A 16,134-nucleotide genomic window follows, 5' to 3' on the forward strand; every position below is an offset into this window, starting at 1 on the left:
AACAAATCAGATTTGGTCATTTGCAATTTGCATTGCAGACCTTCAGTCTAAATCAGATTTGAGAAATAAATCAGATTCCCTCTGCTGTGTGAACAAAGCCTGGAATACACCGAGTTAACAGGATTAGCACACACACAGTTGTGTAACTTCTGGAGAGACTAATATACAGAGAGAGACGGGATCATAGACAGAACTCCTCACTCACACTCATCCTAAACTAGGGCTCAACGGAAAGGGGAAAGCCGCCCTCCCTAAATCAAATCAAAAGACGAAAAAGTAGCTTGTCATCCTAAATTTCCACCTGATCTGGTTTAATTAATATTAATTAATAAATATAGTCACTTTTAGCGATCTTGTCATTGAAACAATTGAAGATATTCAAAGGTTAAAAAAATTTACAAAATTTACAGTAGACTTTAAATTAAAGTAAAATTTACATTAAAATTTAGGGTATAATCTTGGAAGTAATTTTAATATTTAATTATGCTATTTCATATTAAGTAGGAAGTTACAACAGAGAACTGGTTAAATAACTCACTAACCGGGTTTTGGATAATTTTCCGATTAGATTTTTTTTTTCTTTTTGTTTTTATTATTCTACATTTTTTTTATTTTTATCTTTTTATTCTGATTTTTTATTTCTAATTTTTACTTTTTCATTCTTTTTAGCATTGTTCTCCTTGTAAAATGAGTTTTACAGATTTTCCAGTGCAATTGAATGACACTTTATATTTATTTATATTTTTACCTTTTATTGATTTTTTTTTCTAGAAAACATTTTTAGCTTTTTTTTAGGCGCTCCTTAAATGTAGCTATTACTCTGACCCTTTCATCATTAGAACCCTCAGCACCACCCTACCCCAGTAAAATTGTTTTTTTTGAACCACTGAACTGCTGCCCTAAACCTAACCCTGCCAGGGGATTTAAAAAACAAAGCATTCCAGACTGACAGCTACGCTTTCTGAACCGTTTAGTTCTGACTTGCAGTTACATTCCTATATAATTGTGCGACCTCCACCTAACTGTCTGGCTTTAGCCCCATCACTTCTTCTGTCCTTCCTTGTTCTTTCTCTTTCCCTTTTTTCCTCTCACACCATTTGAACATGGTTGTGGACTCCTAAGTGGTCCCGCTGATTGGGTAAGAGTGGATGGAGAGCTTCATTTTGTTTATTTACAGTAGATCACTCCTGTCAGTTATCTGCTATCTGGACAGTTAGTGCACTGGGAGTGGGCCTATGATGGTGGGCGTGGCCAGTTTAAAAGGGTGAACTGCTAAATTGTGCATGCAAGTAACCTCAGGCAACCCCTGCATAACTCAATTTCAGCCATTACGGTATGTAGAATAGTCTGTAAACCAAAAAGTGTCCAGTCTGTAAATCAAAAAGTGATTCTGGTGTATCGTACACAACCTGCGCTCTCACAATCATCGTAACTGATAGAGAGTGCTCAGTGTGAAGCAACAAGGATTTTCTGCTACAATGCTTTTGGGAAATATAGACCTGAACATTTTTGTCTTTTTGGATAAAGGAATATGAGTTGCATCTATTGCAGCAAGTACATTCTGTAAATTTAAAAAAAGTCGTAAGTGGGTGTGGTCTTGTTGGTAGAGCTGGGTGATGTAACATCCAACCATCCATCCATCCATTCACTGTACTGCTTATCCTACACAGGGTCACGGGGAGCCTGGAGCCTATCCGAGGGGACTCGGGGCACAATGGGGTGCCAACCCATCACAGGGCACAATCACACACACACACACGCTCACACACTAGTCAGTGGTTTTATAAAAAAAAAAAAGCTACTGACTGCTTTCAAATCTAGGTTTGTACCATTCCTTCATTTTTCTTGTTAAATGCTAAATTCTTTTTTGGAAGTATGCCTCCAGTCTGTGAGGTTTTGCCACTTTGTTTAGTAAAACCTTATCAAATATCTTAAAGTAACTAAGTAAACATGATATTGCAGTAACATATTAGTAACATCACCACTGTTGTTTTCTTATATATGGATGAGACAATTCTACTGTCTCATCTTTATACCACAGCACCCCTGACTGCTTGATTCTGATTGGTCAGAAAGTATTGATTCATTTCCTGTAATAGCAGCTCTGACAGTAGATCTGGCTGCAAGGCAAATCACAGGTTTATATTAATGCATGTGGATGCTCTACATAATCTAATCCTAATAATAAATGAATTTAAAAAATGTGTTGTTTAACAAAGAAAAACATCTAATCAGAATGGTAAAGCTTTCTAATCTCTAAAGAGATTTTATGTAACATTTATGGAAGGAGTCTCCAGTGTCAGAGATTTGTAATAGTCAGAGGCAAAGCTTTTTTTGCCAAAGGAAAGTCTACAAGATATAAGAGGAATAAAACACTCCACGACATGCTGTTATTGGAAATAATGGACTTCTGGGATGTAGCGGTAACTTTCTTAGCACTGGGCGATATCACACCACCCCTTCGTTGATTATGAGGAAACTTTCTTAATTTTAATGTCAGTCATCTTTGAAACTCATCAACTCTATCAGGTAAGCAATTTGTCACTAAGCGTGTTAAGCTTGAGACATTTAATCGGAGTATTTGTGCGCATCTTTGAAAAGCGTAGCATGTTACCAAAACTAGAAAGTACGCACTCTCCTGTTTTGCATGAATTCAGATACTATGATTGGTCCAGAACTTTCTAGAACTGAACAAAGTGCGGCCCACTCACCGGCTTCTTTGCCCTCCGTCGCCCCCTGGTGTTCGTCCAGCCTCAGATCACTCAGCAGGTGCTCCAGGATCTTATGGGGTGTCCCAGACACCACCACGTACCTGTCAGACACAGCAGAGCATGAAGAATCAGATGGGTAGTCATCCTCAGTGGAGCAGCCTGAGTACAAGCTGCTGCTCCCGTCCTTGTTGCTAAACACATTATTGTCATCGTCGTCATCCTCCTCATCAATATAGCGGAAACGAGGGATGTCAAAAGTGCACGCTTTAAAACCAGCGCTAGAGCTGCTACACTCTGACTCTGATCCTTCATCCTCATCATCATCATCGTCATCATCGTCATCATCGTTGTCCTCTTCCTGTTGCACGAGCGTCACCGGCTTGAGGTTCTGCATGTCTGCGAAGCTCCGGGTCACGCTGTCATGCTCCAGAGGGAAGATGAGCGGCTCGCCCTGAGCGTTAGCCGAGCTCCAGGTACACACTGCTCTGCTCCAGCAGCTCTGGCCCAGTCTTGCTTAATGCCAGGCACACACACACTTTCACACTCTCTCTCTCTCACACACACAGCAGACACTCCCTACCCTGCGTAAAGCAAAGCTCTAGCACACATTCACACACAATATCTATGCTAAGCCTTAACCTTATATCTAGAGACACACAATTTGACTCATCCTAAGGATACACACACTCTCTTTCTCTCTCACACACACACAAACACACACACACACACACACACACCCACACACCCAGAGACACACAGACACACACAGACACACAGACACACACAGACACACACACACACACACACACACACAAACTCTCAGACTATCAGAGGCCACTGCACTGGCGAGCTCTGCAGCCTGAGTTTATGGAAATGGAAGAGGGTGGAAGAGAGGGAGGGAGAGAGGGAGGGAGGGAGGAGGAGGAGGAGGAGGAGGAGTGGGGGTGATTGGTGATTGGAAGGAGGAGAAAAGCGAGTAGCTCAGCGATGGTGATTGAAGGAGGAGGAGACAGGAAGCTGAAATGACAGAAGCAGAGAGAGACAAGCATGTCGCTCACCTCCTTTCGCCGTCATCCTCTTTGACTCCTCCCGCTGTTTGAGGCGATGCTCGATCAGACGCCACTCTCTGGAGCACCAGCACATCCTGACCCCTCTCCTTCAAACACACCCGCACCGCTGCCTCGCCCTGCGCCTGCGACACACAGAAGCCCACAAGCTTGTACATGAGGAAACACATTCCAGAGTACATTTCCTGCATTCTCCAACACTTCCTAACTCTTCATATTCGATATAGGAGTGGAAAATATTGTCTATATTTTATATTAAGATAAACGTTTGGATGAGTATCGTGCAGCCTGAGAAAACCCTTCACATGATGCTATTTTAACTTCTTCTACTAAATATTAGGGCTTGGCAATATGGTGATCTCAATATTGTGATCAATTATGTCACAATACACTTTTCTGAGATATCATGCATGTATTTAAAACACACACATATATATATATTACAAAATGTCTGGAAGCAGCTGATGCAATTTTAAAATTTTGTGTGATCTTTTACTTAAATTGCAAAATCTTTAAAAAATTTTAAAATATTTTTTCTTCTCTTTTTCAGTGTTACTTGTTTTTTTAATAAATATAAACATTTTAAATGTAATAAAATTATTATTATTATTATTATTATTATTATTATTATTATTATTTCTATTTCTTATTTCTAACAGCTTTTTTTTATGCAATACTACTGCATTGCTTGCAGTTTGTGAGCAAACCTTTATATAATGATACATATCGAGTATTGTTGGAATGCTTTCGAGAATTATGAAATTAGATTTTTGTCATATCTCCCGCTCCTAAATATATAGTTTGAAATATTTTTCTCTTCTGCACAGCTTTTTCTACACATTCTAGTATTTTAAAGTCTAAACTTTTCATTCCAAATCCATGAAAGACACCAACACATTGTCTAAAGCAACTATTTATTGATTAACTTTGCACTTAATTTAATATCTAATAAATAAAAATACGATCTAAAATGATAAAATATAACCATCTCGATCATCAAATCTGCCGTTATTTATATTCAGACTGCATATGTTTTTGCAGTCATGTTTCTTGAAAGTTTCATGGCTCTTTGTTTACCTAATGTCATCTTTGCAGAGAGTCAAGACACCTTTGTATGTTGTTCTGGTAAAATATATTTATGTTTTCTTAAAGCAGATGTGTCCATGTATGTTCTATTTTTCTTTTCAGCTACAACAACATCTGACTGGTTTTCCCCAACCTCCACACATTACTGTATGCACATTTTTATGGAAAACAGATCTTTTATGGAAAACTGATCTACATGAGACTATTCTTAACAAATTTAAATCAAGCAAACTAGAGCCTTCATCCTTCTAAAATCCCACTGCTTAGTACTGCAGTTTAGTACTTTTCCTTTTCCCTCCATTTCCTTGTTAAATTAATTGTTGTTAAAATAATTTCTTTTTTTTCTGCGATATTGAAAGAAGAAAAATATCTGGACATGCAAATAAAAAGACTCCACTATCTTTTTGACACATACAGTAATATGTAATATATATGGTGTCGATTTTTAAAATATTATTCACCCACAGTGAAATACTGTAGTGCGCAATAAAGAGGCGTCACGTCCTACATTGTAATATATAACCGAAAACAGGGGCAGTTGAAGATGCTCTGCATGGAAACACTCTCCTGGCTGGGAGACGACTGATGGAAGTACATGACAGTACATGCCTCAGAATGTCCCACAACACACACACACACACAGATGTAACTGCTTTAGAGAGAGAGAGAGAGAGAGAGGTAGGGAAAGCAGTAATCTGCAGAGAAGGAGGGAGGCCTGTGGGGGGCGCAATGCCCCAGAGGAACGATGATGATGAGTCTGAGTGATTTGTAATTACATTACAGCACCACATCCACTTCCCACGTCAATACGGTTTTTAACCTGACTCCGTCCAACTTGCCTTCATTATTTCCATAACATCATCTTGAGGACTGTTCCATTACTCTATCATCTCATAAATAAATAAATAAATAAATAAATAAATAAATGCTGGTTATAAGTGCATGCCAGAGCAATAAATTACTTTAAAATGGTGGCTTTTTTTTTATTTTTGTGCTTCCCCTGGCATAGCATCGGTTTGGAGGATTTTTTTATGCCTACTTGTTCAGTTTTGTTAAGTATCTGCCTATCTATCTATCCATCCATCCATCCATCAAACTCCCAACCCAGCCTATTGTTTTTTTTTATTGAGTTAGATCTATCTATCTATCTATCTACAATTTTTGGACATATCAGAACTCCAGCATAACATTCTTAGTGATTGACATTTTTAAAAACTCTATCAATCCATCCATCCATCCATCCAACAAACCCTCAACATTTTTTTTGCACCTATCAGGATTCCATCATATTGTTTTTATTGCGTGACTATCTATCTATCTATCTATTTAGATTAAAATTTTACATTAAGATTAAAAATATAAAATATATTTAATTCCGCTCCTCTCCTTGTTTGGCAGCTGGCCAGTTGTTTGACGTAGGTGTTATGCATTTCAAAGTGGTGAGGGGAACACATGTTAAAAGCAGTACTGAAACTTGAGTACAAATCCAGTACATAGGGCTGGACAGAGTTTGATAGTGTCCACAGTCTGACACTTCAGATTTAACACGTGTATATAAATCTAACTGCTAAGCTCTAGTAATTACATTTAACCAAGTTACATTTGAGTGTGGAACGACACTAAGTTACTCCATAACTGTCATGTGTGGCCCTTGATGTGTACATCAGTGTAGACATGACCTACAAGACATGTGGTGGGACCTCCAAAAACTTTTCATTAGCCACTGTAAGCTCCCGCCTACCAGAGCTGGCAGCTGATTGGTTATTACAGAGATACACAGATTTCTGCTATTACCCAATCATTAACCATGAGGTTTTCTGAAGGTTCTTTAAGGTTTCACTGCATAATTCAGGATTCAGCTTCCAAAAATGATTTTCTCACTTTCTCACAGAAAAACTTGTAGTTGTCAGGTTCTATATGGACTCTTTAATGGTTCCTCCAGCAGGACAACCGAAGAACACTCAAGGATCCTACATTTTTTACGCACATTCTTGAGATATGTCCGAAGCTAGGTCAGTGTATAATACACCTTGCTGTTTTATAATTGTTTCTGAAACCAGCAGATTGACTTGTAGGATGCAGAGAATACAGAGCAGGGGACATTTTTGTTTTCATGTGTGTGTGTGTGTGTGTGTGTGTGTGTGAGAGAGAGAGAGAAAGAAAGAGAGAGAGAGAGATTCTCCAACTAGTCTCAGAAATCAGCTTTTGATCACAAAGATGAAAGATGCAGAAGGGATTCCAGACACCTGACACTCTCTACCTACACACACACACACACACACACACACACACCTGGCTTGCAACAACATCTTGAAGAGCTAACATAAAAGACAAAGCACCACACACACCCACACTCTACCTAAACACTAACACAGATACACCAAAACGGACACACACACACACAAACACACACTTTCCTTTAGCCAGGTTTAGATCTGAACAAGTTTCTGTCTATTTAAGCAGAACAACATTAGAATGTACATCCTGCATGCTCGTGGCACACTCTGTGTGTGTGTCTGTGTGTGTGTGTGTTCCATGGAACACCTGGCCAGCCACGCTTGCCATCTCATTGATGATTCATTCAGTTGTGAGCACCTGGCAGGTAAGCAGGTGGGTGATGTCATAAGAAGGAGTGGGCGGAGTCAGACAGGTAATAACCTGCTCTCATTCTGTACGACGCTGCAGCTGCCGTCTGCTCTCTCCACTCCAGACACCAAAGTGCCAACCTGACTCATTGTGCATGTATGTGTGTGTGTGTGTGTGTGTGTGTATGTGTGTGTGTGGGTGAGACACCCCGTGATTAAGAAAATGGATTCTTTCTTGATGGACAGTCTGTGTGTATGTGTGTGTGTGAGTGTGAAATCATAATTCACTATTTGCTTTATTCATACTCATAAAACATGAGTAATATTTGGCCATTTCTCAAAATCACAGAAGTCAGAGAATGATATATGTGGTTGTATTGCCAAATAAAAAACGTAACACTCAAATTAAGCCGGTAAAAGTTAAAATAAAAAAAAAGTTTCTCAAACGAATCTATCCACCTTGTGTGATTACTGCCGATAATAATTTCAACACATTCCACATGAGTAAGAAATAAAACACACTGGGATGTGCAGTTTTAGGAAAATAATCAACATTGAGCTGATGCAATTAACATAACGTTATTTATTTTCCTATCACAGCATCTCTTGAAGTGTTTTATTCCTCTTATACCACAATAATTTACCAATATTTACAATTTTTTGTTTATTAGAAAACAACAAGTGTCATACTTTTTATCCATTTATAGTTGCATTAAATGTTGTGCAACATCTATGAAACAAGGTCCTCATTTACGATGTAACAGCTATAAACAGTTATACTATAAACAGCTCTTTTTTCCTTTGCTGTGGTAGAAAACTGTTATGAAGCACTTCCATAAATGTTAAATAAACATCTCCTCACATAAAACGTCATCATATCAACAATTGGTTTTACTTTTTAAGTAACAGTATGCTTTTTACTTTTTATTTCTAGTCGTAGATGATGGGATGCATCCCTGTGTAAGTTGTTCCTATAGAAATGATAAACTATCTGAATAATGACATTAATGACATGGATTTGCCTTACAGCTGGAACTAAAGTCAGAGCTGCTGTTATAGAAAATTAATCAACACCAATCAGAATTGAAAAATCCAACAGCGCTGCTTTATACCTGGGTAAATGTTGGTGAGGGTCATTGTTTGTGATGGAAATAAAATAGCGTGACATTTCATAGAAGGTATGCTGTGTTCACGTAGTCATGTTTAAAATCACTTAAAATCATGCACATCATGTGTCCAAGCAGATGTTAACAGCACACATACACACACACACACACACACACGCACACGCACGCTTGGGCTGTGTTTTCACGTCTCTCTCTCTGCAGTGTGACCTTGCTGCCAGGCACCACAAGCTTGTGGAAGTGTGTGTTCAATCAGGAGCTATTTTTTCCTCTCCAATGCACAGTTAAGGATGATCAGACTTGGACACAACAGGAAGCTTAAATACCTGCAGGATGGAAACTTCTAGAACAGCCAGTCTCTCTCACTCAGACAGCGTACAGCGGCCCACCCTCAGCCTCAAGATGACCTTTAGCCTCAGCAAGGGTCAAAGGACATCAGCTAGTGAGCCATTTAAGCCTCAGGAGTTAGTAGTCCATTATTCCTCTTATCAATTTCCAAAACACAGCACATTTCCCAGCATTCTTACAAAACGTTGCTATCTCAGTCCATCAGTCCCCATATGTGTAGTCATCTGTGTGTGTGTGTGTGTGTGTGTGTTCAGAGTGAAATTATGTAACTCAGTGAAAACATTTAATTTAACAAACAAAGCTCCAGAGGGTGGTGGGAAAATATTCTAGCGATGCACACGATAGCAAAAGCGTTTATCTGCGGTGAGCACATTTCTCTAGTGTGCCTCCAAAGTCAACAGCACACTACTCCAGGAAGCGAGTGCACTGCTTACACAGATGCAGGCTCACACACTTCTACTTCCACGATGATACATTAACTTAAAACACTCAAATCCGCTTTATCTAATCCAGCGCCAGTGCGGATCTGGCCACGCATAGACACGCAGGCGCGCAACACAAAAACAACACTCATGCATTATGAGAGGAAGAGCACTAATGTGGTGAAAGGTGAAATGCGCAGTTCTGGCGTCAGATAGCTCATGAAGGAAAACAAACACTTACACCAACTATGTGAGGATAAAAACAAAGTGTACTAGTGTGAGGGAAGGAATTCTAAGGAGGTCTGAGGAAATGGTGCAGGAATGTAGTAGGAATGTTAATAATTCACATTTATATACCACAGCACTGTTAAATCCTCAAATCTGATTGGTCAGACAGTGTTGATAAATTTTCGATAACAGCAGCTCTGACAGTAGTTCCAGCTGCAAGGCAAATCACAGGTTTATATTAATGCACTCCTTCTAATATTTCTATAATAACAACATACATGGGGGGACACCCCATATAATCTGAACCTGATAATAAAAAACAGATTTAAAAAAGTACTGGTATTTAACATTCATTGATGGAGTCTCCAGTGGCATCGCTTTCTGGTTCCCTGGAAACATGACAAGCTGCACTTTTTGTCTTATTAATTTCAGACAAAAGTGAGGCTGTTATGCAAAAAAGTTATGACTGTTATGATGACAAATGTGATCAACTTATGATGTAAGCGATAACATGAACTAACATTTAACTGTAAATGGATAAAAGGTATGTCATTTTTTAATTTTACAAAATATATATAATTGTTGGCAAATGGCTGTAATAAATGGCTGTAAAAATGGATGTAATAAAACACTTTGGGACATTCTGTTATAGCAAAATAATTCACTTTGTCATTGGTTATTTTCCTACAACAGTGCACTCATTCATGTTTTATTCCTTACTTAAAATATTGTGTAAAATCTGGGTAGATTTTCAACCTTTTCAATATATATAAAACAATTATACTAATAGGCATTGTGTCAAAATTCTTCCTTTACACACCATTAATTCAAACCAAATTCTCTAATATATTTCAAAGCTCTGATGGTATGGACTATGGACGGAATGGACGTACTTCCTCTGTGACACCTGAAGCCGTATTTTTGATCAGCTGCTTATGCTATGTCACAGGGCAGCATAACACACTTATAATAAAAGTGCTATCTACCGTCTTCCACATACATGAACTCAAGGATGCCCACGACTGACTAGCATTGCTGTGATTGACAGGGGACTGAGTGTATGCCATCCCTCCCACCCAGGGAGCATGGCCAGTTTTCCTGCCTTGGCTCCTGGCCACATATGGCATCACTGGGAACTAAACTCATGATCGTGGAACCTTTTTTTTTATTCCATGTAGTACAGTGTATTGTTCCAAAAATTGTATTCAAAAGTTTGTTTTCCTGTAATAAACTGGTGTATGGATGTTCAGAGAGCCAATCAGATTGCTGTCTGAATCTGTTGACCATCTAAGTGTACAAAAGTTACAGGAAACATTTACTTCCATTTCTACAATGGCTCAGTTTGGTCTTGTATAACTGCATCTAGCAGCCCAAGGCTTTGGCAGTGTGGCACGCCTCCTCTGATAACGTCTCAGAGCACATACTGTACCTCAGTGCTATTAGTCCTCTGAGAAAACCTTCTAATAAAACTAATGACAGAGCAGAGATGGCATCCAACCTGTCTCTCTCCTCCCCTTCCTTCCCTTCTTTCCTGTTCTTGTTGACTGTTGATATCCATCACTCGTCAGGACATTACCTCACTGAGCTTTCTGACACCATATCCCCCTCAGTCCTGCTTTCTATTTCTCTTCCAAAACAGCACTTCAGATCTCCAGACCTCTTCATCTACAGATCTGTAGCCCAAAAGAAACATCCTGAAGTCTACGCTCATTTCTCTTCCATTTAGTTTTAAGTTGGCTCTCTCTCGGATTCAAAAATAAGCCAAAAATGTGCTTTTCCAAAATGTTTCATTTTTAATATGTAATACATGTGATCAAAGGAATTTACAAGATCTATCACAAATAAACCTGCAAAAGCATAGACTATGAAGGTTCACCCAACACTTTTGTGTGTGTGTGTGTGTGTGTGTGTGTGCGCATGTGTGTGTGTGCGCGTGTGACAGAGAAAGAAACTGATGTAAGACAGACCATAGAGGAAGGGAAAGGAGGGATTCATGGAAAGCCTGCAGGAAGCACTTTGTGTTTCTTTTCCTGTGTTCCTGAATGCCAAGTAACTCTGGGAAACTGTGTGTTAGTGCAAGAGGGCATCCGTATTCATGTCAGGGTGTGTATGCAGCTGCAGCCCTCCATACATCCCAAAAAAACGCAGTGCAAACCGAAACTCCTTTTACTGGAAAATTCTACTAAACAATCAGCAGGGCTTGGTCAGGAAAACACCATCTAATCACTATCGCATCAAACACGGGGATAAATATGGACAGAAATCAGCCCAAGACCCTGCTGTTATATGTCAAATAATATCTTTTACACAGACTGTGCAGAATTACATATTGTGCAGAATACAGGAAATCCCCTTTGCATAAAAATTGAAGTAATCAAATTACACAAGCCACAGAGGTTTCTTGGCCAGGAAGGGAGCAAAGACTAAATCTCATTAATTGTCTGAGCTAATTGGGTTAAAGCTGCACTAAGTAAGTCATGTATTAATGGCTTGGTAAGCTCATGTCCCAGAATCTCTGATAATCCTGTACAAACTAAACGATTGTGATGGAAATCTGGATTGGGTGTGCAAACATTTGCAGCCAAAAAACTCACTGTAAAAAAAACTTTCAGTAACCTCTTTATGATCACAGATAACATTAATTTTGAGTATAATCGAACTATTCAAATATTAAGCTTGTTAGACCTAATTGTTCCATAATGTTTTTGGTTTTTTTTTCTTGGTGCCACTAGCTTTTTTATTCCTGGCGGTTCAACAGAAAAGCATTTGCCCTATCGTCGGGGGGTCACAAGTTTGCCTCCCAATGATGCCATGCGTGGCCAGGAGCCAAGGCAGCAAAATTGGTCATGCTCTCTATTTGGGAGGGACAACATTCTCTCTCTTCCCTGTCAATCAAAGCAACACTAGTTAATCGTGGGTGTCTGTTAACTCAAGTATGTGAAAGAGGGCAGATAGTGCTTTCCTCCGGGAGAGGTTGGTGAGAATTTTTTCTAAAAAAAGATAAAGTTTACGACACAATAATGTAACATTTTTTATTGTGCGTTGAAATAAGGTTCATTTACACTAGATAATGATGCTGTCCTTGCAATAAATTCAGTGCATATTCTTCAAAGACACTGGCTAATTGATTTCTCTGGTGGATTTCTCCTTTTTCTTTTACAAAAAAATCTTTTCTGAGATCAACATATCTTCTAAATCATAAAGCGATTCTTCTCTTGCTATTTTAAATGACGTTTTTAGAGACAGCTTAGTCTTCCATTGAATCGTTGCCTAGTAACCTTGATTTCCATGACTACTTTGTTTTAAGGGTAAATTTATTCCTGGTCTCCACAGCCATCTCTACAGCCATCAATGCTTAAAGTCACTAATGTTTTTTAATGAAATTCAGTTTGAAGCCTCTACAACTAACGAGCTGAGCATCCTGATTCATCCAAGACACCTAATAGACAGCTATTCCTGTTCTGTCATTAAAGCAGCTTATAGCTGGACTTACTGTGCAACAGTAAATCTAACCTTTATATTTTTTAAATATTGTGTCCTAATGATGTCACCTTTAAGTAGAAGCCAGGATGCATGAAATAACAGGCAGGCTGTGGTAGAAATTATCGGAGCAGTCTGAAAGAGACTCGTGCCTGTGTGACGTTTGTCACTTTATCTCCTTTCATACAGCCTTCAAGGCCAAAGCCTAAGAAATGAAAAAAGCTCAATATGATGCATGGGCAATGTGACAGCAGCAGATTAGTGCAGAAGCAAGCATTTAGCCGTGGGAGGGAAAAAAGCTTGTGCGTGTGGCAAACAGTAATCAGGTCTGCTCTCTCACCCTGTTAGTGACGTTTCTGTCACCGCTGATGACGGCAGGAGTCAATGGCAGGAAGGGAGAGACCAAGCCGTGGCTATTGTGAGAAGCCAAATCAGTGGCTCAGTCTCAGTCTCTGCTTGGTACAACATCCATGTGTCAAGTGTGACCACTGAATACTGAACATGTAGCAGTAAATGTCAAACTGTTACCATGTGAAGGGTTTTCCAGGCCACCACATATACAGTATATGTATTATAACAATAAAGGCTGTGTTTAGTAAGTCAAAGCTAATGTGGTGGAAAAGAAACAAAGTTTGGAAGCCGATGGGAACTTTCACTTTTTGAAGCTTTTCATATTCGAACAATATTAGGACTTTGCATTGAAAACAATTGTGTTATTTTGTGAATTCATAAGTTTGAATACTGAATACACTGAATAATGGATCCTGAATATGCTGAATACACTGAATACTGAATACTAATTGCCCTGGATCCTGAATACATTGAATACTGAATACTAAATATGCTTAAAACGGTGTATATACCAGTTACTGAATAGACTGAATACTGGATTCGGAATATGCTGAATATACTGAATACTAAATGCCCTGGATCCTGAATAAATTGAATACTGAATACTAAATAAGCTGAATACAGAATACACTGGATACTGAATACACTGAATACTGAATACCCTGGAACCTGAATATATTGAATACTGAATACTAAATATGCTGAATACGGAATACACTGGATACTGAATACACTGGATACTAAATACTGAATATGCTGAATACTGAATACACTGGATACTGACTACACCAAATGCTGAATACACTAAATACAGTGAATACTGAATACATCAAATACAGAATACTGAATACATCAAATACAGAATACTGAATACCTAATCCTGAACACAGTGAATACTGACTACTGTATACACTGTATACTGACTACTGAATACACTGAATACAATGTATACGATATACACCAAATTTTCAACACTGAATACAATGAAAACTATATACTCTGAATACTGAATAAACTGAATACGCTGAATACTGAATAAACTGAATACACTGAATACTGAATAAACTGAATATGGAATACTGAATAGTGACTACTGAATACACAATATACTGAATACTGAATGCACTGCATGCATTGAATACTGAATGCTGAATACATTAAGTACTTAATGCACTGAATACAATGAATAATGACTACTGAATACACTGAACATACCAGACATCCACTGGATGAAATTTTCTAAACATATTCAGGAAATATGAGGGCTGGTCCAGGGTTATCGCTTCCTGAACTTTCACAGAATTATATATATATATATATTTTTTTTTAATTTAGTGCTACAGATTGTAAAGTTGACATTCAATCTCCAGCACGCAATGCTCTTAACTATTAACTTCTCCAGGGGCACTGTACCATTGCCTAAATTTCCTTCCAAACTGGTATATGTAAGGAAGTAGTATTTCTGATTTGATGTACAGTACATGTATAATGGCAAGAAAGAGACATTCTTAGGCCTTTAAATGAGTACACAAACAGGGAACAAATGAGCATAAAATAAATAGGATAATTAATATAAGCTAAGGAGGAAGTATAATTAAATAGAGATAAAGGAATAGTGAATACGTACATACACAAATATGCCAGTCAAATTCATGAACACCTGGAGTTTCTTATGTTTTATTACACTTTAATCACTATTATTGCTACAAACCACAATGATACAGAATAGCAATTAAATGAGGATGCTTTAACATGCTTTGACCTCTGAAACTCCCAGAAGCCATCAGTGGGTCCACACTTACATACCTCACTCTCGTCACTACACATTTTTCCTATTACTGAATAAATCATACTGGGTACTGAATAATATGCTTTAAGATGAATGTCTGAATAATAATCTGAGACTTAAAGGGATTAGGACAAGTTGTGTGGCAGTGTGATGATATGATGTGAACATTGTGGCAAATTACATCATGATCTAAGGTGCACACATGCATGGTCACGCACTTCTGATGATGCTCCCATGCAGAAAAAATGAAATCCGCACTGAACGCACATAAAAATTCGTTTAAAAATCAACTGCACATCCACTATATATTGAAAACGATAAGCTGTGGAGGCTTCTTCAGAGCTATAAATCTGCATCCACAGCACAGAAACCTCCACCACGTCATTTCCCATACTGTAATTCAGCACTTTCTACATGACGCAATGTGGTTAATCCCTTCCACTATAATGACAGCGTGTAAAGTACTTCTCTTTCACAGCTCAACCTGCCACTTCCATTCTGACCAGTCTTTATTATTCTTACTGAACTACCATCAACGCATTTGGCCAATGAATCTGTATTTATCAAAGTCTAAAAGGATGCCCAATTTTCAGTCACAACAACTAGTAACACCAACTCGACTGACCAAAATTCTGAATTCTTGAGCGTCATCATTATAAATCTCGGTTTGAAATTCAGTGATCGTGGATGGATATTAAATCTAAAGAATCTAATTTAGAAGAATTTAAAGAATTTTAAATCTCAATCTCTCTGATAGTAGCAACAGAGACAGACACTCGCCTTTGACTCTCAATCACTCACTCAGCTGCATGTCACCTTGCTGGAGGCTACAGAACACACACACACACACACACACACACAAACGAGGAGACTAAGGGAACTCTTGTAGTACAGGTTCAAACACAAATCCACTGCTCCCTATAGACTAAACTGTGCCAGCTTC

At 38.5% G+C, this 16,134-nt stretch overlaps 1 protein-coding gene across 4 annotated transcripts in view; it reads right to left on the minus strand.

Annotated features, from left to right (window-relative positions):
• The window catches only part of rapgef5a (Rap guanine nucleotide exchange factor (GEF) 5a), an 89,275-nt gene that overhangs the window by 21,879 nt on the left and 51,262 nt on the right, over positions 1-16,134 (minus strand). For all 4 annotated transcript variants that reach the window (XM_026929812.3, XM_026929811.3, XM_026929810.3 and 1 more), the window contains exons 10-11: positions 3,770-3,903; positions 2,712-2,812 (exon numbers count right to left, since the gene is read on the minus strand). In XM_026929812.3, coding sequence (XP_026785613.1) covers positions 2,712-2,812; positions 3,770-3,903 — 235 coding nt within the window. The remainder of the gene's footprint in view (positions 1-2,711; positions 2,813-3,769; positions 3,904-16,134) is intronic.

This window comes from Pangasianodon hypophthalmus, chromosome 23, assembly GCF_027358585.1.
Source record: "Pangasianodon hypophthalmus isolate fPanHyp1 chromosome 23, fPanHyp1.pri, whole genome shotgun sequence".
Taxonomy (NCBI): domain Eukaryota; kingdom Metazoa; phylum Chordata; class Actinopteri; order Siluriformes; family Pangasiidae; genus Pangasianodon; species Pangasianodon hypophthalmus.